Below are 22,124 nucleotides of genomic sequence, written 5' to 3'. Positions count from 1 at the left end.
AAAATCCATTCTAATATTCATATGGAATCACAAGGGACCCAGAATAGCCCAAACAATCTTGAAAAGGAAGAACAAAACTGGAGGAGTCATTCTTCCTCATTTCAAAACTTACTGCAAAGCTACAGTGATCAAAACAGTGTGGCACTAGCATAAAGACAGACATACAGACCAACGGAGTAGAACAGAGAGCCTAGAAATAAACCCTCACATATATGGTCAAATAACTTTTGACAAGGGTGCCAAGACCATTCAATGGGGGAAAAGACAGTCTTTTCAACAAATGGCCCTGGGAAAAGTGGATGTCCACATGCAAAAGAATTACCTAATTCCATACACAAAAATTAACTTAAAATGGATCAAGGGCCTAAATATAAGACCTAAAACAATAAAACCCTTAGAAGAAAACAAAGGGTAAAATCTTCACAACACTGAATTTGGCAATAATTTCTTAGATACGACACCAAAGGTGCAGGCAATGAAAGAAAAAATGGACAAACTGGACTTCATGAAAGTTGAAAAAATTTTTATATCAAAAGACATTTTCTATAGAGTAAAATGACAGCCCAGAGAATGGGAGAAAATATTTGCAACTCATATATCTGATAAGGGGTTAATACCCAGAACGCACAGAGAACTCCTAAAACTCAACAACAACAAAACAAATGACAACCAAATTCAAAATGAGTAAAGGACTTGAATAGACATTTTTCTGAGGAAGACATACCCATGGCCAACAAGCACATGAAAAGATGCTCAACATCACTGATCATCAGGGAAATGCAAATCAAAGCTACAATGAGACACCACCTCACACCAATCAGGATGGCTCCTGTCAAAAAACCCCAGAAAACAACAAGTGCTGGTGAAGACGTGGAGAAATTGGAACTCTTGTGCACTGTTTGTGGGAATGTAAGATGGTGCAGCTACGTAGAAAACAGTGTGGAGGTTCCTCAAATAGAACTACCATAGTTGCTGCTCCTGTCCCATTGTCACATGCCCCTCCCCCTCTCCTGAAGTGACTCCAGGGGACTTAAAGGGCCAGCACACTTTCTTTCCTCCCCTCCTTCATTTTTCTCTTTTTCCTCATTTGTGAGTCAGATATTAAAGTTTAGGACAGGGAAAACCAGGAAGTGACCAGGCACGCCTAGGGAAAGGCTCAGAAGAGACCTGGGAAGACAGTAAGGTTACATCTCAGGCTGACCCTCAGCACAGAGAGAGCTGACAGCAGTCAAAAGGCAAAGAAACAGAAACAATAACAAAACACAGCAAACCCTGGAAAAGGGGAAAACCTGATTTCCAGAGTTACCACATTATTAGATTCAAATGTCCAGTGCTCCACAATCATACAAGGAAACAGAAAGTATGATTCATTCAAAGAAAAAATAAATCAACAGAAACTGTCCCTGAAAAGGACTTGATGGCAGGTCTACTTGAGCAGGACTTTGACACAACTGTCTTAAAGATGCTCAAAGAGGGAAAGGAGGTAAAGGAAGGTGTGAAGGGAGTCAAGAAAATGATGTGTGAACAAAATGGAAATGCCAACGTTTCTAAAAAGAAACAACAACAAAAATCTGGAGCTGAAAAGTACCAGAACTGAAGTGAAAACTCAGTAGCAGGATTCAGAGGTGGATCTGATCAGGGAGAAGACAGAATCCGGGAACCTGGAGACGGGACAATGGGGTCATCGAGGCTGAGGAAGAGGAAGAAAAAAGGCTGAAGAAAAGTGAACAGAGCCTGAGGGGTCTCTGGGACACCATCAAGGGGCCACTATACGCATTGTGGGGTCCTAGGAGGAGGAGAGAAAAGGGCAGAGAGAGAATACTTCAAAAAATAATGGCCGAAAGGTTCCGGCATTCGATGAAAGGTATGATATAAACATCCAAGAAGTTCAACAAACCCCAAGTAGGATGAACTCAAAGAGACTCGTGTTGAGACACCTTCTAATCGGACTGTTAAAGGCCAGAGAAAGAGAGAAAATTTTGACAGCAGCAAGAGAGAAATGACCCGTCACACACAAGGAGCCTGAGGAACATCATGGGCAGGTTTCTCATCAGACTCTTTGGAGGCGAGGGCGCCGTGAGCCCATTTATTCAAAGTGCTCAAGGAAGAAAAATGTCAGTCGAGCATCCTACAACCTTTAAAAGTGAGGAAGAAATCAAGACAGTCCCGGATAGACAAAAGCTGCGGGAGTTCCTCACCACAGACTCGCCTGCAGGAAATGCCCCAGCGAGCCCCGCAGGTGAGAGGAAAGGGCCCCAGACAGTAACTCCAAGCTCTGCAGAGGGAAACACGTGGGCAATTATGGAAGCTGGTGTCACTGTCGCAATGGTTTGTAACTGCACTTCTAGTTCCTACATGGTTTAAAACACTAATACATTATTTTAAAAAGCAATTATTAGTCTAAAAGCTAGTGTTACTGTAACTTTGGTTTGTAACTCCACATTCTGTTTTCTATATAACTTAAGAAACTAATGCATTTAAAAATTTTAGTTCATGTTACTGGACACGCAAGTTATACAAATGTAATTCTGTGACATCAGTGACTGCGCAGAGTAGGAGCAAAGTTGTAAAGCAGCAGGGTTTTCGTAAGCTGTCGAAGTCGGCTAATACAAACCCAAGTCAGACTGTTATAACTCTAGGATGTTCAATGTAATCTCACGGGAACCGCAAAGAAAATACGTGAAAGGAGATGAGAAAGGAATTTAAGCACTTCACTGCATAAAATCAACTAAACATAAAGGAGACAGTCGCGCAGGAAATGAGGGACAAAAGAGCTATGCGGCCATGAAAACAAACAGCAAAAGGACAGAAGCAAAGCCCTCCACAGCAATCAGCCTGAAAAGGAAGGAAACTCTGACCCAGGCTACAACGTGGGTGGACCTTGAGGGCACTGTGCTCAGTGAAACAAGCCAGTCACAAAGGGGACAATACTTGTGATTCCACTTGTAGAAGGCACTTAGCGTCATCGTGTTTGTAGAGACAGAAAGCAGAATGGAGGTCGCCAGGGGCTGGAGGGAGCGCTTAGTGGGGACAGAGCTTCCGTTTGGCAAAACAAAGAGCTCTGGTGAGGGCTGCGCAACAGCGTGAAATGCTTAGCACCCCTGCTGTGCACTAGAAATGGTTACGGCGGTATAAAAAAGAGACTTAAGAACCTAATAATCCCATGCAGTGTGTGAGCCTGACTGTACCCCAGCTTAAAAAATCACAGCTATAAAAGCTGGTTTGGGGACATCTCAGTACATTGGAATGTGCACTGGTGACAGGCGATAGCTAGGAGTGTGGTTAATTTTATTCTAGATGCTGACATTTTATAAGGGTGGGCGCTGAGTGCTGTGATATCGCTAAGTCACTTGGAAGTGGGCCAGCAAACACAGACAGGTGGACAGCTGAGGCAAGTGGGGCACATGCTGACAATGATTGGACTCTGGAAGTGGGTACATGGATATACATTGTACTCTTCTTTCTGCTCTTCATTACTTTGAAACTTTTCTTAATTAAAAGAAAAAATCCATTCTGCACAGCAAAGGAAATCACCAACAAAATGAAAAGGCAACCTATGGAATGGGAGAAATTATTTACAAATCACATACCTGATAAAGGGTTAATATCCAAAATATATGAAGAACTCACACAACTGAATAGCAAAAACAAACAAACAAAAAAACAAACAATCTGATTTACAAATGGGCAGAGGAACTGAATAGATATTTTTCCAAAGAAGACATCCAAATGGCCAGCAGGTACATGAAAGGTGGTCAGTATCACTAGTCATCAGAGAAGTGCAAAGCAAAACCACAGTGGGACATCACCTTATACTGCTGGAATAGCTATTATCAAAAAGAAAGAAATAACAAGTGTTGGAGAGGACGTGGAGAAAAGGGAACCCTCGTGCACTGTTGGTGGGAATGAAATTAGTGCAACCACTACGGAAAACAGTATGGGGGTTCCTCAAAAAATTAAAAGTAGAATTACCATATGATCCAGCAATTCCACTTCTGGGTATTTATCCAAAGGCATGAAATTGGTATCATCAGAAGAGTTGTGTGCATGCCCATGTTCACTGAAGCACCATTTACAAAAGTCAAGACATGGAAGCAACCTAAGCGGCCATCGATGGATGGATGGATAAAGAAGATGTGGTGCATATGAAATGGAACGTTATTCAGCCATTAAAAAGGAAACCTTGCTATTTGCGACAACCTGGATGATACTGAGCTAAGTGAAATAAGTCAGGCAGAAAAGACAGATACTGTATGATCGCACTTATATGTGGAATCTAAAAAACGTGGAACTCACAGATACAAAAACAGATGGTGGTTCCCAGAGGCAGGGGTGGAGGTGGGCAAAATGGGTGAAGGGGGTCCAAAGGCACAAACTTCAGTTATAAGGTCTGGGGATGTAAGATGCAGCATGGCGACTATAGCTCAAAAAAAGAAAGGAATCAAAGGGACCCCACAGAGCTTTCAGGAGGAGCAGGGTCTCCTCTGACCCGGGGTTCCTGCAATCTGGGCTCCACCCAGCACAGGACTCGCCTGGACGTTTCCAGCGTTGCCACGGGTGCCCACCTCCCAGGCTGGACGCCTCAGGCCCCGGCCGCCCACCCTCCCAACCCGGACGCTTGGTGAGAACTCACGGAGCATTTCTTCGCTGAACATTTCAGTGGCACGGAAAACCTGCCCGTCTGAGCCAGAAACGAGACGTTTCCTTCCAGATCTTTGTTTACCTAGAAAGTAAAACCACCCAACCACATACATGCTCGCAGCCCTCCGCGGGGACATGCGCTGTCCGCACAGGCACAGCCACCACCCCCCGCCCGAGGGAGGGGTCCACGGAGCGCGCCCCCTCGGACCCGCTAGCATGAGTGCTCACACCTGGCAGCCAGCGGCACAGAGGAGCCGCCTTGTCACCCTGCTGGCATTGAGGGACATTCCAATACGTTTTGGGCATAAAACAGCCTAATGGGGGCCCGCGTGACCCCTTCTGAGGTGTGTCCCTCCTCCGTCACAGCACTCTGTGGAGACTGGGGGGCAGCGGAGACCCCGATTCCACCCACCACCCTCTTGCGACAGGGTGAGAAAACCCCCTTTTCCACGGCTTGGCCTCAACACTCACCGTGGGCTTGAAGGTGACAAGCACTTCACAGGACATGCCGGCTGGCATGGGACCAGGGGGGTCAAAGCTGCAGGTGCAATGAAGGCGGGAGGTGAGCGCCCTATGCTCGTGCAGAAGCCACTGTCCAAACAGCTGGCGCCCCAGAGGGGCTTTGGGGCCCCCCTCTCGCCTGTCCTGGGTGCTGAGCCCCTGCTGCCTCGCCAGGACTCAATTCACAGGAGATGCTCGAGGAACACCTGAGAGTCAGTTGTGTGAGTGAAGGGCTGAGGGAAGGAAGGAAGGAAGCGGGGAGGGGAGGGGGGGAGGGAGGGAGGAGGAAGGGGGGAGGGAAGGGGGAGGAGGGAGGGAGGGAGGGAGGGAGGGGGAGGGAAGGAGGGAGGGAAGGAGGGAGGGGGAGGGAGGGAGGAGGAAGGGGGGAGGGGGGGAGGGAGGAAGGAGGCAAGTCCCCAGGGGCCAACTCCAGAGGGACAGATGCTCTGGGGTGAGCAGTGGTCACAGTCCCCCCAAGAACACGTGCGAGGCCTGAACCAAGGATCTAGGGTTTTAGGATCAAGGTCAGGTGTGTGAGACAGGTAGGGAGCTGGGACTGTGGGCCCTGCATTCAGCTGGAGCCCTCTGAGCTCCACTTTCAGTGAAAGACCCAGAAAAACAGCCCCACCTTCCTGGGGACACTTGGAGGGACTTGGTCTGGATTTGGGTGAGAAAAAGAAGCCCCTCACAAAGTTTCTAACACAAAGTCCATTTTCACAAGGTTGGATGTTACCTACTGTACTTTGTACAGAAATAACACAAGCTAAAAATTTAATATAAAAATCTGTCCCTGGCTGGCAGCATCCCAGTGGCAGCAGGAAGAAGCAAATCCAAACTTCCTCGGATCGGGAGGGAAGCATTGTGATGTCAGACTAACAGAGGCCCGAGGGTGGAGCCTCAGCCGTGGGAAGATTCGAACCCAGATTTCAACGTCCGTGCAGAGACCAGCACGAAACACGGCGAGGGGCAGGGCCAGACTCCAAGGATGTCAGGCAGTAGAAAGACGCAGAGAATTACAGACGTGAGAAAAGAACAAGAAATACCAGCGGATCCGAAAAAGAACTTAGAATTTTCAGAAATGAGAAATACGGCAACTGAAGTTAGACACATAACAAGCAATTTCAACAGCCGATTAGATACGACCAAGGACAGAAGTACTCAACAGAGGGACGGACCCCGGGAAACACTGAGAAACCTGCTCAGGGAGATGACGGGGCGGGGGGGGGGGGATGTGAGACAGGCGTCAGGAGGTGTGGGGGGCACAGAACAGACAGGGCTCGAATCGGAACACGGGGGCAGGTCTGTGAGGATGGGAGGTAGGCGACATCTGAAGGGACAGGGCGGAGAAATGCCCACAGCTGTTCAAAGAGCTGAATCCTCCCATCGGGAAGCACAGGGAGTTCTAAGCAGCCCTAGGAAAGGTCAGTCCACACCAGACACACTGCCGTAGACATGCAGGACCCCAAGGGGAGGGCAAGCTCATGGCAACCTGAGGAAAGAGCTCGATAACCTACAAAGACAGGGGATCGGACGGAACAGTAACAGCAGAAAACAGGAGACGGGGGAGTAAGATCCTCCGAGCGTGGAGAGGAAATGCTCCAGGCTTGGGGAGGGGCGCCTCAGGGTGGCCTAGGTGACAGCGACCACCCGACTCTGGGCCTCTGCCGACTCCTCCAGAAACCCACAGCTCAACAGGAAGAACTAGCAACACAGGAAAGCCCCCGCCGTCAGCATGCCTGGAAGGCGGAGGACACGCAGGCGATAAACACGTGAGCCTCTGCAGACCCCGCGCCCGGCCACAGTCGGCACAGAACGGACAGCGCGTCCTCGTGGGGGAGGCTGACCAGAGCTGTGGACTCAGGGAGCAGCCCCGGGAAGCCCCTGGGGGCAGAGGGCAGGGCCTTGGAGGCTGCAGCACTCACAGCAGGAGCCCCCGGCACCTCCAAACCGAGGACAGAAGCTGGAGAAACCAGGGCGGGGAGGAGAAAAAACTTAACGGCAAAGGCAAAATGCTCAAGGAGCAGAAGAGAAGAAGGTCCCGCAGAAGACACAGCAACGGTGGTTACAAGAAAAATGAGGGGAAAGCAAAACAGGAAAGAAGCAAGGATTACAGGGACAGAAAGAAAATCAGACACAAAAGAGGACCCAAGTCAGGTATCAGTGGGGTCTCAAAGGAAGAAACCTGAAACCCTGCAACAGAGGAAAAATTTAAATACATTGGACCCACCTCCTAGAGTAACGAAAATAACAGAAATAAACAAATGGGACCTAATGAAACTTCAAAGCTTTTGCACAGCAAAGGAAACCATAAACAAGACGACAAGACAACCCTCAGAATGGGAGAAAATATTTGCAAATGAAGCAACGGACAAAGGATTAATCTCCAAAATATTCAAACAGCTCGCGGAGCTCAATATCAAAAAATACAAACAACCCAAATAAAAAATGGGTGGAAGACCTAAACAGACATTTCACCAAAGAAGACGTAACAGATGGCCAAGAGGTACATGAAAAGATTCTCAACATCACTAATTATTAGAGAAATGCAAATCAAAACTACAATGAGGTACCACCTCACACCAGTCAGAAGGGGCATCATCAGAAAATCTACAAACAACAAATGCTGGAGAGGGTGAGGAGAAAAGGGAACCCTATTGCACTGTTGGTGGGAATGTAAATTGATACAGCCACTATGGAGAACAGTATGGAAGTTTCTTAAAAAACTAAAAATAGAATTACCATATGACCCAGCAATCCCACTGCTGGGCATATATCCTGAGAAAACCATAATTCAAAAAGACACATGCACCCCAATGTTCATTGCAGCTCTATTTACAATAGCCAGGATACGGAACCAACCTAAATGTCCATAGACAGATGAATGGATAAAGAAGATGTGGTACATATATACAATGGAATATTACCCAGCCATAAAAAGGAACGAAATTGGGTCATTTGTAGAGATGTGGATGGACCTAGAGTCTGTCATACAGAGTGAAGCAAGTCAGAAAGAGAAAAACAAATACCGTATGTTAATGCATATATACGGAATCTAGAAAAATGGTACAGGGGAACCTATTTACAGGCAGGAATAGAGACGCAGACGTAGAGAACGGACATGTGGACACAGTGGAGGGAAGGGGAGGGTGGGACGAATTGGGATATTAGGTTTGACATAAATACACTACCACGTGTAAAACAGATAGCTAGTGGGAACCTGCTGTGTAGCACAGGGAGCTCAGCTCGGCGCTCTGTGACGACCTAGAGGGGTGGGATGGTGGGGGGTGCGAGGGAGGTACAAGAGGGAGGGGATGTATGTAGACATACAGCTGATTCACTTCATTGTGCGGTAGAAACTAACACAACCTTGTAAAGCAATTTTACTCCAATAAAAAAAAAGAATTATTGGATACAATTAAAAGAAAAGAAAAAAAATTTAAATACAGAGTTCAAGTACACAGTCCCGAAATAAAAGATGGCTTTCTTCTTCACCTTGAAAAGGCACAAGGCCCTCCAGGGAAATCTTACCCAGAGTGGTCAACCTCAAAACACAATGAAGGGGAAAACATCAAGCCATTTATCAGGGAAAACTGGGCTGGTCTCAGGAAGGCGGAGGAGCCACTTTACAAAATGCCCACGGGGACCCAAGCTGAAGGTTTTGTGCCCAAAATGTGGGTCAAATAAAAAGGCTCTGATAGCAGTTGCAGGGACTGAAGCACCCGCCCCGCACGCCGCCCGCCCTCCACCCCCCCGCCACCCGCGCGCCGCCCGCCTCCGCCCCCCCGCCTCCACCCCCCCCCCCCCCGCCACCCGCGCGCCGCCCGCCTCCCCCCCCACCCCCTAGTACTCGATGCGGATGAAGTCCCCGAGGCGCTCCTCCACGCCCACCAGCTTGCAGTAGTTAATCGTGTAGGTGGCGTTAATCAGCGTGATCTTTTTCTTGTACACTTTGCCGATATCAAAGTCCTAGGAAAAGCAGATAAAAAGTTACTGCTCCGAGTTTTCTGGCGGATGCTTCTCGGCACCTGACATTCCCGCCTGGGAGATGGGGACACCCTCCATGGTCTCGTAGGACCCCCCCCTCAGGCAGGAAGCGGCCTCCTGGGGACCAGCGGGTGGGGGTCCGCCAGCAAAGGGTCGGGTGGTGCCTGGGTCCTCCAGAGGGACCAGGAAGGTGTGACGTGCCAGCCCCCCAGGACAATCGCCCTCCTGGGGCTGGTGTCTGACCCCTCGTGTGAGACCGGGCCCTGTCCCCTCAGCCCCAGGCGAGGACCCTGGGCTCACCTTGAAGTGGACGAGCTTGGGCTTGCTGTGGAAGGGACACCCTCTGAACTCGCGCCTGGATGCCACCTGCTTGTGGGTCACCCCGCGGCACAGCTGCTGCGCAGTGCGTGCCAGGATGTCCTTGTCGGTCTTCGTTCCGCCCACGGACTTCTGGTCCACATCCTCCTTGGGCACCTGGGGTTTTGTGGGGACAGTGGTCAGCTCGGGAGCCCCCCCAGGGCTCCCTGAGGTCAGCTGGGGAGTAAAGGAAATGGACAGCCCGGAGCCGGGGGCCACCACGGCCGCATGGGGCCGGGGTGGGGTGGGCACCAGCAAGGCCGGGGAGGGGGTATGGCAGGGTCAGGGGAGAAACAAGGGGTCAAGCAGGGCCATCCAGGAGCCGGCGGATTTCCAGGAAATAATGGCAGAGGGGTATTTTCTAGATTTTAAAATCAGGCCAAGAGAAAGTTCTTGAAAAACTCTACCGGAAGCAACATTTTTTCAGTGGCACAAATAAAGGTGCCTCCCTGACCGGCTTAGTGACTTGAAGAAGGACCCTCTGGGGGCCTGGTTCCCGGTGCCCCTGCTGGCCCAGGGGCTGGCATCCTCCTGCCTCGCTCTCCTGGGTGGGAGCCGGTCTGCTGACCGGTGGTGCCCAGGGAGTGGCCGGGCCCGAGCAGAGCAGCGGCAGGCCTCCTCAGAACCAGCGGAACCAAAATGGCTTTGCCCTCAGAGCGATGGGAACCAACTTGTACACAGACCAAGGCCGGGCGATGTCCTCCAGGTGGCCGCGGGCCTCCGCTGACCAGTGCAGAGACAGGGCCAGAGCCTGTGTCCTGCTGCGTGCAGTGGACACTCGCTAGCTTCTCAGCTCCCAGAGCTGTGCCTGCCCTTTTAGAGCCAGCACGACCAGTGCTCCTCGGCTCCCAGAGCCTGTGTCCTGCTGCGTGCAGTGGACACTCGCTAGCTTCTCGGCTCCCAGAGCTGTGCCTGCCCTTTTAGAGTCAGGACGACCAGTGCTCCTCGGCTCCCAGAGCCTGTGTCCTGCTGCGTGCAGTGGACACTCGCTAGCTTCTCGGCTCCCAGAGCTGTGCCTGCCCTTTTAGAGTCAGGACGACCAGTGCTCCTCGGCTCCCAGAGCCTGTGTCCTGCTGCGTGCAGTGGACACTCGCTAGCTTCTCGGCTCCCAGAGCTGTGCCTGCCCTCTTAGAGCCAGGACGATCAGTGCTCCTCGGCTCCCAGAGCCTGTGTCCTGCTGCGTGCAGTGGACATTCGCTAGCTTCTCGGCTCCCAGAGCTGTGCCTGCCCTCTTAGAGCCAGCACGACCAGTGCTCCTCGGCTCCCAGAGCCTGTGTCCTGCTGCGTGCAGTGGACACTCGCTAGCTTCTCGGCTCCCAGAGCTGTGCCTGCCCTCTTAGAGCCAGGACGATCAGTGCTCTGGATAGCGCGTGTTCTGTGACAAGAGGCCGTCAAAGCAAGTGTGAGCTCATGCCTTTTTCTAGCGACACATTTCCCCAGTAGTAAGCTGGAGAGTTAGGACTCGGCCCCACCCCTCGAGCCCCCTGCCTCATCCCTCCACGTGTGGCCACCACCGGCCCTGTGGTTGTTTGGGAGGGAGGTGGCTGGGGGGGACCACAGAGCAGCCCCCGCGAGGGGGGCCGCCACGGTCGCCAGGACAGGGTGGAGACGTGGGAGACGGATGAAAAGATGTGGCCGCGTGTCCAAGGGGCTACCTGGTACGGCTTGCAGTCCTCCTTCCAGAGCCCGGGGATCTCCGGCTGAGCCAGCGTCCCCGCCTCCCGGCCAAGGCTCCCCCTGTCCGCCTGGACGGACTCGCTGGACGCGGCCTTCACCAGCAGAGAGGCTTGGGGTAACGCAGACCTGCCCTCCTGGAGTTGGGGAGAGGAACGCGACAGCCTATTCTAGAAAACAGAGATTGTACTGACCGGGAGGAAGAAAGTACAAACCCTCGGGACTCCAGGGCCTTGGCAGACGACCCAGCCCCGCTCTGCACTCAGAGACCAGAGCACACATGGGTTTGCAACTTCTGTTTACAGCATGAGTGTCTTTACACATCGTGAAAGCCTGGTCTCCAACGCCCAAAAGAGCCACAAAACTCTAACTTATGGACACCCCGGAACCCCCTTCACGGACCCTCAGCTGCTCTAGGGCCAGACGGGGCCTCCCTCCAGGGAACTCAGGCTGGCACAGGGACAAGAATGGAGGGCGATGTTGCTGGAGGCGTGAGAAAGGCCCCACGTGGAGAAGGGCAGGAGCACGGCTGGGGGCGAGAGGACAGAGAGGCACAGCTTTGGGGGGCACCCACGAAGCAGCCTGGGGGTTCCGGCTGGCAGCGCATTGCTGGAGCCAGTGACCTGGGCCTTCAGGCTGGGGGCACACAGAGCAGAAGCAGAAGGGCTGCCGGGCTCAGGATGGGGTCCCGACGTCCCTACCCCACACCCTCAGGGACAGGTAAGCAGGTCACCTGTGGGGTGGCCGGCACAGGGCCGGCCCTCTATGTGAGGACTGAGTGCGGGAATGGAGGGAAGCGGCCCGGCTCCGGGGCGAACATGCGTGGGGGGTGGACGGGGGCACACGTCTCCCCTGGGCCGTGATGGGCCTTTGGTCACCAGCCTGGCTCTGGCATCTGGGGACGGGTAAGGTGGCCCAAGACAATCCTGTTCAGGGGACGTGTGGCGATGGGGGTCTGCTTCCCCAGGCGGGCCAGGCGCCGGAGACCGGGGGGGGGGGGGGGGGGGAGCCGCGAGGGACATGGAACACGTGCACCAGGGCTGGGGCCGCCTGGCGACCGGAGGCTGTGCCTGCATCCGGCGAAGGGGCGGAGGGGCAGGAGCGCTCTCCGCGGTCCTGATCGGAGCTGGCCGGTGCGGTCCAGTGTAGCAGGGGCGTCCGCTCACCGGGGGGCAGCAGGGCGGGTCCGCCGGGCCCTTCCCGTCATGGAAAGCGGCCACGTAGCTCCAGGTCTGGTCCCTCAGGATCGGTCGGCCCGCGGGTCTGGCGGGCGAGGGCCGCTGCTTCCTCCTGGCCTCCTCGGCCTCCTCCTTCAAGATCCGACTCACGATCTCGTGCTTCCTGAGCTTCTGCTCCTCCTCGAAGGCGCTGTGGGGAAAACGCTAGCTGCACCCAGACCCCGAGAGGCTCGGCCCGCAGGAGCCGACGGAGGGAGCCCAGAAGGGCGGCCGGGCCAGAGACCTGGGACGCGAACCTCCGGCCCAGCACCGTCCCCGCCACAAGCCTCGACCCCGTGAGCTGTTGCGTCCCCCACTCCGGGTTCCCAGGCGCCACTGGGCGCCCTGAGGCTCAGACCAGGGCAGTCTCAGGGCTGGAGGCCGGTCACTCAGTCAGTCATTCCCGCTGCTCCTTGCTGGTGCCTCCCACCTGCCAGGACTAAGGGCTCCGAGGCAGGAGGAGCTGCCCCCGGGACCCCTGCAGGCAGGCGATGACCCAACGCCGGGGCTGGCACTCAGGGCACCGCGACTCCCCAGTGACAGGACCGGGTGGCCACACCTGGGCAGGTGCTGACAGTGACCACGATGGGCGGGGCTGCTTGTGGGGGAAGGGACAGGCCCTCCAGGATGAAGAGGAAGTGACAGAACCTTGTGTGCAAGGCTGGGCTGAGGCAGGAGAGTTGGCCACCTCACCCTTGCATCTTGGGAAGCCCCCGGGCGGACCCCTGTGTCTCAGGTCGGGTGCAGCCTGGGGAGCTGAGAATGGGGGACTTGCAGGCCGAGGGGTTCTTAGGGGATGACGGGGTGCAGCGTGGACTGAGGCAGCACTGAGCCCCGGTTTGGGGGAGCCCAGAAAGTGAGCCCCGGCTGCCCGCAGCCTTTGGGAGGGAGGAGGCCATGGGCGGGGGATGCCCGGGGCAGCAGGGGCAGTGGGGGCTGTGCCTGAGGCCCAGGAGACATCCTGCCTGCTGGGGGCTGGAGAGCAGGATGCGGGGGGTGGGGGGTGGGAGGGGGAGGCCCAGGGAGAGAGGCAGCCTCGCCGCAGGTTGTGACAGACACACCCGCCCACCACTCTGGGATGCCGCCCCACCAGGCCCTCACCGGTTCTGGGCCTCCAGCTCCTGGCGCCGGCGTTGATGGCAAAAGTGCTTGAAAGCGTCCCCACCTTGGGCCAGAATCACCTCCTTCTCGGCCTGGGCCCTCTGTTCCGCCAGCTCTGCCTTGGCCTGGCCCCATGCTTGAAATTTCCGGAGCGTCTCCTTGGGAATAGAGAACATGGACGTGCCGGCATCCCAGGTGTGCGCGTGCGCAGTGGGGCTTTCTGTGGGCTGGGTGCCCTCAAGTCGTACCCGAGGCGCCGGAGGCCAACGTTTGTGGAAATCACCGCTGCTCCCGCCTGCACGCGCCTCCTGAAGCTGCCCCCCCAAATCCTCAGGGGCTTCCCGAGGCCAGAGCCCCGCTGTCTCCACTGGACTGGCGGCTCACTGCGCATCCCTCCCCGCTTCCCTGGTCTAACTGCCCCCCAGGCCCCGGGGGGTATCACTTCCCCTGGGAAGACCCGGGGCTCCAGCACTCCCCTCGCCGAGCCCGGGTCCCCCTGGAGCGCGGGAGCCTGTCCAAGGGCAGGTGAGCGCATCCTGAGGGCGTCGGGACGTGGGGCCAGTCCTACCCGGTTGGCGGAGATGCTGTTCTTCAGGGCCAGCACGGCGTCCATGCGCCTGTGCGCGTGCTCGCGGCTCTCCAGCTCCTCTCTCTGCTCCTGCTTGCGGATCCTGGCGGGGAGGACCTGCTCATGGCGCAGTGGCCACTGGGGGGAGGAGCCCCAAGGAAGCAGCCAAGCGCCATGATGTTAAAGGCAAGTGGGAAAGAGCTGGGCTGCGCGTGGACCATGAGGAAACGTGAAAGCCGTTTCTCTAGACTGGAGTCCTCGTCTGAAACTAACAGCCGTCAGCTCAAAGCTGGAAACACACACTTATTCTTTCTGGGTGATGAGGTGACGGCTCAATGATAAAATCGGAGGATTTCAAAACGAAGGCAATTGATCCACTTTCTCAGGCTTCCCTGTGTGGGCGGGGGTGGGGTGAGGGGAGGGACAGGAGGAGAAGCGCGGAGAGAAGAGAGCCGCAGTACCTCCCCAGGGAGGCCTTCAGGAACTTCACGGCCTTCCGATGGTTCTTCTGGGCGTCTTCCACCAGCTTCTGGTGCCTGAGCCCGTGCTCCTTCTGCAGGTACACGGACCTCCTGCAGGGACACGGGGCAGCGGGAACAGGGACACGTCTTGTGCAGGCTTGGCCGCAGAGGGCCCGGGACCAGGGCCAAGTGCATGAGGCGGGAGGGCCCTGCGCTGTGCCTGGTAGGGGGCGGGGCCGTGGGGACCCTGTGGGTGTCCACAGGCTCGGATCCCACGGAAGCAGCAGGAAGATCTGGCAACGGGCTGGACAAGGTGGGGGGTGGGAGAGCCGGAGGACCTGTGAGGACCCCGTGCCGGGGCGAGGGCGGGGGGCCCCTGGGGGGGGCTGCGTCCCCCGGCCTGCAGCACACCTACTCCACTGGCCCCACCCTCAGAAGCAGCTGCCCGCGGGGCACGGGCAGTGTCGGGGCCTCAGGAGGACGGGCCACAAGGAGTGGCCAGGGCCGGGAAGAGGGCAGGGCGTCCAGGAGGGAGGCAGCCATCAGGTCAGGGAGCGAGCGTGGCCCAAGTCACTCTGCCCAGGCTGGGGCTGGGTGGGCAGGGGCGCAGGCGTGGGGCGGGGGGGGGGGGGCGCGCAGGCCTGGGCCTGTGGGGAGGTCGCAGGTGTGGGGCGGGAGGGGGGGCGCAGGCCTGGGCCGGGGGGGGGTCGCAGGCGTGGGCCGGGGGCGGTGTTGCAGGCGTGGGGCGGGGGGAGGGCGCAGGCGTGGGCCGGGGGGGTCACAGGCGTGGGCAGGGGGGCTGCAGGCGTGGGCAGGGGGGCCGCAGGCGTGGGCCGGGGGGTTGTTGCAGGCGTGGGGCGGGGGGGGGGGCGCAGGCGTGGGCCGGGGGGGCACAGGCGTGGGCCTGGTGAGGGGCACAGGCATGGGCCTGGCGGGGGGCACAGGCGTGGGCCTGGGGGGGTGCGCCCCAGGCCTGGACCTACCGCACCCGCAGCAGCCGGTTCCGCTCTGCCTTCCCCGAGGCCCCCCTCTCCCGGAGGCATTTCCTGGCAGCCGGGGCCTCCGCTTGGGCCGACTCGCGGGCGTCCTCCAGCTGCCTCTCCTGGATCTCCATGTGCCACACGGCGCTCCTTGCAAACAGGAGGCGCTTCTGTTTACGCTGGCAAAGGGGTTGGAGAGCCGGGCCACGCCCCCCGCGCAGCGTCCACTCCAGGGCTCCGCCACCGAGTCTGACCAACACCCAGGCCCCTTGTCTCCTGCAACACCGCCCCGCTCTGTCCCTGAAGCCCTGCTCTCTGGGCCCAGGGACGCAGCGACCGTGCCACGTGGCACCGCCGCGAGCTTCTTGCTTTGCTTATGTGCCTCTCATTCCCGTGAAAGCAGGCAGGGACTCCAAGTGTTTTCCTCACTGCTGACCCTACGTGCTTACGTCGGGGTCTGACACTCAGCAGGTGCTCAGTGACCGTGAGTGACGCCGTCTAGGCCACGAGCCCCAAGTTCACACGTGCCCCTGAAGGAAGCCCTTGGGGACAGCAGACACCTGCTGCGTGGGCTGCCTGCCCTCAGCCCACACTTGGGGGGACTCATCAACGTCCCTGCGGCCTGGGGTGCCCTTGAGCCTGGGCACACAGACCGGCAGCAACACAGGAGGGCCCTGAAGTCACGTCCCCCCAAGAATAGGTTCAAGGGGTCACTACGTGGTCCAAGGGGATGCTGACCAGGAAGGGAAACCAGGTGGGCTTCCAACGGGAGCCCTGCTCAGTGGTGAAGCAGACAGCAGTGGACTCTACGGCCATGAAGGGAGACACCGGCCATGCACGAGGACATGAATGCCTCTCATGGCTGCTGTGTGGCATGGAGGAGACGGGCACGGGGAGTAAACACTGCAGGGTCTCACACACTTAACACTAAGGGGCAGAGGACACCCGCGGTCACCTGGGGTCAGCACTGCTGACGGACAGGATGCACAAGGGACGTTTGACGTACATTTTCCTGCATATAAATTAGACCTAAATAAAGCTGATTAAAAAGAAAGGAAATGGGCAGCAGCCACGCCCACATGAGGAGGGGCAGGCAGGTGGGCTATGGGGGGTCAGGGCCAGCCACAGCGGGGCAGGGTCAGCAGACTGGTACTTGGTGGGAGGAGAAGTGAGCAAAAACACTGAAGGTAATGACAGACAGGTTCCATCTGTCAGAGAAGAAGTGTCCCATCAGACAGGGGAGATGAGGGTGCACCTCTGGTTCTGTTGGAGCTGGAATCACGGGTGTCAACTCCTGGTTCTAACGCAGACACACAGAGACATGCACATGCTTCCCAGTGGGGCCACCTGGTGCCCAGCCCTAGGTCCCTAAACACCACTCTCCCCTGTGAGAAACCAAGGCTCTGGCTTGGTCCGGACAACTGGCTAGGTCTAGGACTAGGGCGGACAGGAAACAAGTGGGCTACGAACATGTCGTTACCCCAGAAAGCACTCGAAGAACGACAGGGAGCCTGCTTGAAAGAGGTGCTAACTGGCCCAATTGGGGGTGACTGGAGCATCAGAATAAATAATGATGATGGGACTTCCCTGGTGGCACAGTGGTTAAGAATCCGCCTGCCAATGCAGGGGACACGGGTTCGAGCCCTGGTCTGGGAATGTCCCACATGCCGCGGAGCAACTAAGCCCGTGCGCCACAACTACTGAGCCTGAGCTCTAGAGCCCACGAGCCACGACTACTGAGCCCACGCGCCTAGAGCCCGTGCTCCGCAACAAGAGAAGCCACCACAATGGGAAGCCCACGCACCACAACAAAGGGTAGCTCCCGCTCGCAGCAACTAGAGAAAGCCCGTGCACAGCAACGGAGACCCAATGCAGCCAAAAATAAATTAATTAATTAATTAAAAAAAAAAGATAGAGCAGGTTATAACCCACTGCATAGAACGGAAGTCGAAGAGTCTACACTGACACATAAAGAAACATGGGGAAGAGAACGCTGTTCCTTACAGCGGAACGCTAACTCGTACATCTAGAAGGAATTACGGAATTAGAAAATCGCCCTTTGGCAACCATCATCATAACTGATTCAAGCGAGAAGCATCAATAAATGCAAACACCGAGCGTGAAAGGGATGAGGATGGGGTTTTCCAGTCTCACAGTATGTACCACCAATTCCATGTTAGTTTCCAAAGGAAAAGCGTGACTCTGCATTGAAGAAACCCTGCGTGGGACTTCCCTGGTGGTCCAATGGGTAAGACGCTGCACTCCCAGTGCAGGGGGCCCGGGTTCGATCCCTGGTCAGGGAACTAGACCCCGCATGCATGCTGCAACTAAAGATCTCACATGCTGCAACTTAGACCTGGTGCAGCCTAAATAAATAAATAAAATAAATATTAAAAAAAAGTGTAAACTTTAGGGACTTCCCTGGTGGTCCAGTGGTTAAGACTCCGTGCTCCCAATGCAGGGGGCCTGTGTTCGATCCCTGGTCGGGGAACTAGATCCCGCATGCTGCAACTAAGACCCAGCACAGCCAAATAAATAAATAAATATTTTTTTTTAAATGTGTAAACTTTAAAACCAAAAAAGAAACCCTGCACACCCCATCTCGATCAAGTGACCAAAGTTCCCCCACTGGAAATGGGACCGGTGGCCATCGTACGCCTTGTTGGCGGGGGGGGGGGGGCGGGGGGCAGCACCTGGGGGATTCTAGACCACCGCCCCGAGGAAACATCACACAAAGGCAACTTGGGGGACAGTTCCTGGCCCGGATGCTTCAAAACCATCAAGGTCACAAGCGTCACGGGAAGACTGAGGGTCTCTCCTACTGGAGGTGGGGCGACGCCATGCAACCCTCCAAGTGTGAAGTGTCACCGGGATGGTGGGGAGAGCAAGGGAACACCAGGGGTTCTTGGTGCTATTTCTGCAACTCTTCTGTGAATTTGAAATTGTTTCAAAATTTAGAAGTTTTTTAAAAAACTAAATGGACCATACAGTGATCCGACACAGGCAGGGCCCCGGGGGCTCCGCGGCGCTGGTGGGGACCAGCCCGGTGCCGGCTGGTGCAGGGAGGAAGCTGCCGTGTACAGGATTTGACACAGCACAGCCGTCTCCTCGCCGGGTGGGGGGAGTGCTCTCAGAAAAGGTGTAAAGCTCTTTTAAAAATCATGCTGGTCGTTCTTTGGAGGCTCAAAGAGCAGGAAAAAAGGAAAAAGAAGCTGATTTCACAGTTCCTGAGAACTCAGACAAACATGGAGGATGCGCAAAACACTTAAACGATGGAAAGTCTCAGCTACCTTTCAATCTTTAGGCAGCTTGAAAGTCAAACACAAAATGTCATTCTTCATCTTCAAACCCGTCCCTGCTCGACGGCCTGGACTTACACGCTGTCCTGCAGCACGGCCGTCATCTTCGCCTGCAGGTCCCCCTCGTTCCCCAGCTCTGAGCACGGGCGCTGGGACGCTGCCTCGAGGCGACCCATGGCTGCCCAGCAGAGGGCGAGTGGGTCGGGGCCTCAGGGGCTGCGGGCCTTCAGGCTCAGCGATGCCTTCGCCTGACCTTTCCTCTAAACTGGCCGACTCGAGGGCAGGGCTGCGGCCGAAGGAAGGCTTCTCCTGGGCCCACTCCGTTGATCTGAGCCCGCTCCTGCCCCCTCCCGCCCCCTCTCCACTGGCCTCTCATCCTTCCAAGGATGGGGAGCCAGCCCCCTAGTTGCCAGCCCCTCAGGAAGGACCCGCACACTCACCTAACGACTAGAGGCATCTCGGGGGCCAAAAAGCCACTGAGAGGCCCTCCTGGCCGAGCCCACTCTGAGACCTCCTACTTCACCTCCCTCTGCCCTCCCGGTCACCCAAGCCCAGTCACACTCTGAGGTGTAGCCACTTCGCGGGGGCGCTCAGATGAACAGGGTGGGTGGGCGGGCGCAGGACAGAGAGGTGCACCGCCCCGCAAGACACCCCTCTACGGTCAGGAGAGGGCGGGGGCATCTCTTGGAGGGCGGCCTGGAGGGACACTGACCAGAGGGCTCTGGTCCGCGGGCACGTGACCTGGCGTCCTCGCCTGCTGCCCCGGGCCCTGCACTCGCCGCCCACCCCAGCCATTGTGCCGCTGTCCCTACCACTCACCTCCCAGCCTGCAGGTCCCCTCCTCAGGGAGGCCTCCCCTGGCCACCTGCCTCAAAGTGACCGCCCCTCCTGACTCGTGGCCACCTGACTCCTGATGTCCACTTGGGTTGCCCGATTCCCACACGGCCGGGAAGTGGGTCCGCCCCCACTCCCGTGCCCACCGGCCCCAGGGCCCCACCTCCGACCTACCTGTTGCCGGCGGCTCTCTCCGCGGCCGGGCCAGCTGCCACGCTCTCCTGCTGCTTGGAGAGGAGCCCCATCCTCCAGCGGCAAGCACGCAGCTCCTCCCTGAAAGTTGGAACCAGCGTCGGTAAGCGGCTCCCTGCACCCCAGGCGCTCCGGCCGGGGCGGGGCCGGCAGCTGGCACAGGCTCTCCTGCGGGCATCTCGAGCATTTAGGAGTAAAGTTTCATGATGTCATCAATTTGCCTTCAAGTTTCAACTTTTCTGTGTTTGAAATTTTTCTTCGCAGACATTGGAGAACACACTGCAGGGTCGCCGTCAATCGGACAGGAGTGGAGGGCGGCAAACGCCGCACAGATGGGCCCCGGCCAGAGCCCGGCCCGCCCCGCTCACCTCGTGTTCTGAATGAAAAGGTCTTTCTCTTCATGCAGCTGGTCTAGGTGGCTCAAATCCCTCCGCAGGAGTGAGGCCTGCATTCTGTCCTGGACGGCTGGTCTCTGCTTCCTCTTGTCTGCATTCTGCTCTTTCCCTGGACTTAACATGGAAAGGACGCCCGCTGCCATCCGTGGGGAGTGCGTCCTGCCCCTCCCCCTCCCCCTGCCCCGGGTTAATTACCAGGAGCTTCCTGGGTCCGCCTCGTTCTCAGCCTCCCCAGGGACAGGGCCCAGCACAAACTCCGGATCCTCCGGTTCATCTGTTTCTAGAAATAGAGTGAGAGTTAAAACAACAGAACGCAGATGGAGACCTTCAAGCCTGAAGTTCCAGGGTAAATCCTGACACACGCAAACTGGGCAATGATGGGATGGAGCAGTGGTTCTTAAAGTGTGGCCCAGGGAACGCTTCCAAGGGGTCTGCAAAGTCAAAACTATTTTCATAATAATAGCAAAACACTATTGTCTTTCCCACCCTTGTTTCATGAGCGTAGAGTGGAGTTTTCTAACGGCCACGTGACAAGATCTCAGAGTAGACTCGTCAAAGGCAGACGTGAAATGCAGCTGCTGCTCTGAAACCAGGCTCTTCAGGTTACATACAGCAGGTTCTTTATTGCCATTTGAAGCAATAACAAAAGACTGGGAAGCTACCGTCGGCCACTGAACTTCAAGGTCTCAGCCACGTGGACCTTTCTTCTGATTAAACGGAATAATACAAGCTACCTTTTTGAGAAAAAATATGAGTTTAAAAGATGTGGTCTCTCTGAAAAAAGGAAATTAAAGGGCAACTATTAAGCACATCGTTTGTCTTCCGTGTGTTGAAACGTGTCTTATTTGTGAAAAGACCTTTCTTAATTACCATCCTCCACAAGGGGGGCGTCGTCCAAAAGCTTCTTAGGGAACAGGCTGGCATCTTCTTCCATCTTGGGAGGCAGAAATTAGCTACAAAAAATTTTACAAAACATAGATGACACATTAAAAAAACCCTAAAAAACCGGATTTCATAAGCGTTAACAATTTCTCTTGTAAAAAGACATTAGGGCTTCCCTGGTGGTGCAGTGGTTGAGAATCTGCCTGCTAATGCAGGGGACACGGGTTTGAGCCCTGGTCTGGGAGGATCCCACATGCCGTGGAGCAACTAGGTCCGTGAGCCACAACTACTGAGCCTGCGCGTCTGGAGCCTGTGCTCCACAACAAGAGAGGCCGCGATAGTGAGAGGCCCGCGCACTGCGATGAAGAGTGGCCTCCGCTTGCCACAACTAGAGAAAGCCCTCGCACAGAAACGAAGACCCAACACAGCAAAACTAAATAAATAAATTACTAAAACTCCTACCCCCAACATCTTAGAAAAAACAAAAAAAACACAAAACAAACAAACAAACAAAACAGCAAAGCATATTTTTTAAAAAAAGACATTAAGAAAATGAAGAGGGCTTCCCTGGTGGCGCAGTGGTTGGGAGTCCGCTTGCTGATGCGGGGGGCACCGGTTCGTGCCCCGGTCCGGGAGGATCCCACGTGCCGCGGAGTGGCTGGGCCCGTGAGCCGTGGCCGCTGGGCCTGTGCGTCCGGAGCCTGTGCTCCGCAACGGGAGAGGCCACAGCAGTGAGAGGCCCACATACCGCAAAAAAAAAAAAAAAAAAAAAAAAAAAAAAAGAAAATGAAGAGAGGCCACAGAATCTGAAAAAATATTTGCAGCACATACATGTAACAGAGGTCTGGTACTCAGATTATACATAAGGAACTCCTAAATAACAGCAATAGCAAGTCCAAACCCCAACTGAAAAGGGACAAAAATTTTAGAACAGACACGACAAAAGAAGATGCACGATGACCATAGGCTCATGGAACTTTGTAAACATCATTAGTCACTAGGGAATCAAATCAAAACCATAACCAGACACTACTACAC

General features: G+C 55.6%; 1 protein-coding gene across 1 annotated transcript in view; it reads right to left on the bottom strand.

Moving 5' to 3' along the window:
• The window catches only part of CFAP74 (cilia and flagella associated protein 74), a gene marked incomplete at both ends in the record, with an annotated part of 58,283 nt that extends 37,145 nt beyond the window's left edge, over nucleotides 1–21,138 (bottom strand). Inside the window, 15 exons of the mRNA XM_082677795.1 lie at nucleotides 4,634–4,723; nucleotides 5,113–5,179; nucleotides 8,990–9,108; nucleotides 9,427–9,600; nucleotides 11,139–11,294; nucleotides 12,324–12,525; nucleotides 13,476–13,633; nucleotides 14,044–14,146; nucleotides 14,505–14,615; nucleotides 15,488–15,634; nucleotides 18,862–18,966; nucleotides 19,792–19,890; nucleotides 20,178–20,318; nucleotides 20,400–20,484; nucleotides 21,075–21,138. Of these exons, the coding sequence (XP_082533921.1) occupies nucleotides 4,634–4,723; nucleotides 5,113–5,179; nucleotides 8,990–9,108; nucleotides 9,427–9,600; nucleotides 11,139–11,294; nucleotides 12,324–12,525; nucleotides 13,476–13,633; nucleotides 14,044–14,146; nucleotides 14,505–14,615; nucleotides 15,488–15,634; nucleotides 18,862–18,966; nucleotides 19,792–19,890; nucleotides 20,178–20,318; nucleotides 20,400–20,484; nucleotides 21,075–21,138 (1,821 nt within the window). The remainder of the gene's footprint in view (nucleotides 1–4,633; nucleotides 4,724–5,112; nucleotides 5,180–8,989; nucleotides 9,109–9,426; nucleotides 9,601–11,138; nucleotides 11,295–12,323; nucleotides 12,526–13,475; nucleotides 13,634–14,043; nucleotides 14,147–14,504; nucleotides 14,616–15,487; nucleotides 15,635–18,861; nucleotides 18,967–19,791; nucleotides 19,891–20,177; nucleotides 20,319–20,399; nucleotides 20,485–21,074) is intronic.
• Between the last annotated feature and the right edge of the window lie 986 nt (nucleotides 21,139–22,124).

This window comes from Grampus griseus (genome assembly GCF_964374135.1).
Source record: "Grampus griseus genome assembly, chromosome: 1".
Lineage (NCBI taxonomy): Eukaryota > Metazoa > Chordata > Mammalia > Artiodactyla > Delphinidae > Grampus > Grampus griseus.
This window is presented reverse-complemented; position numbering and strand designations above follow the sequence as displayed.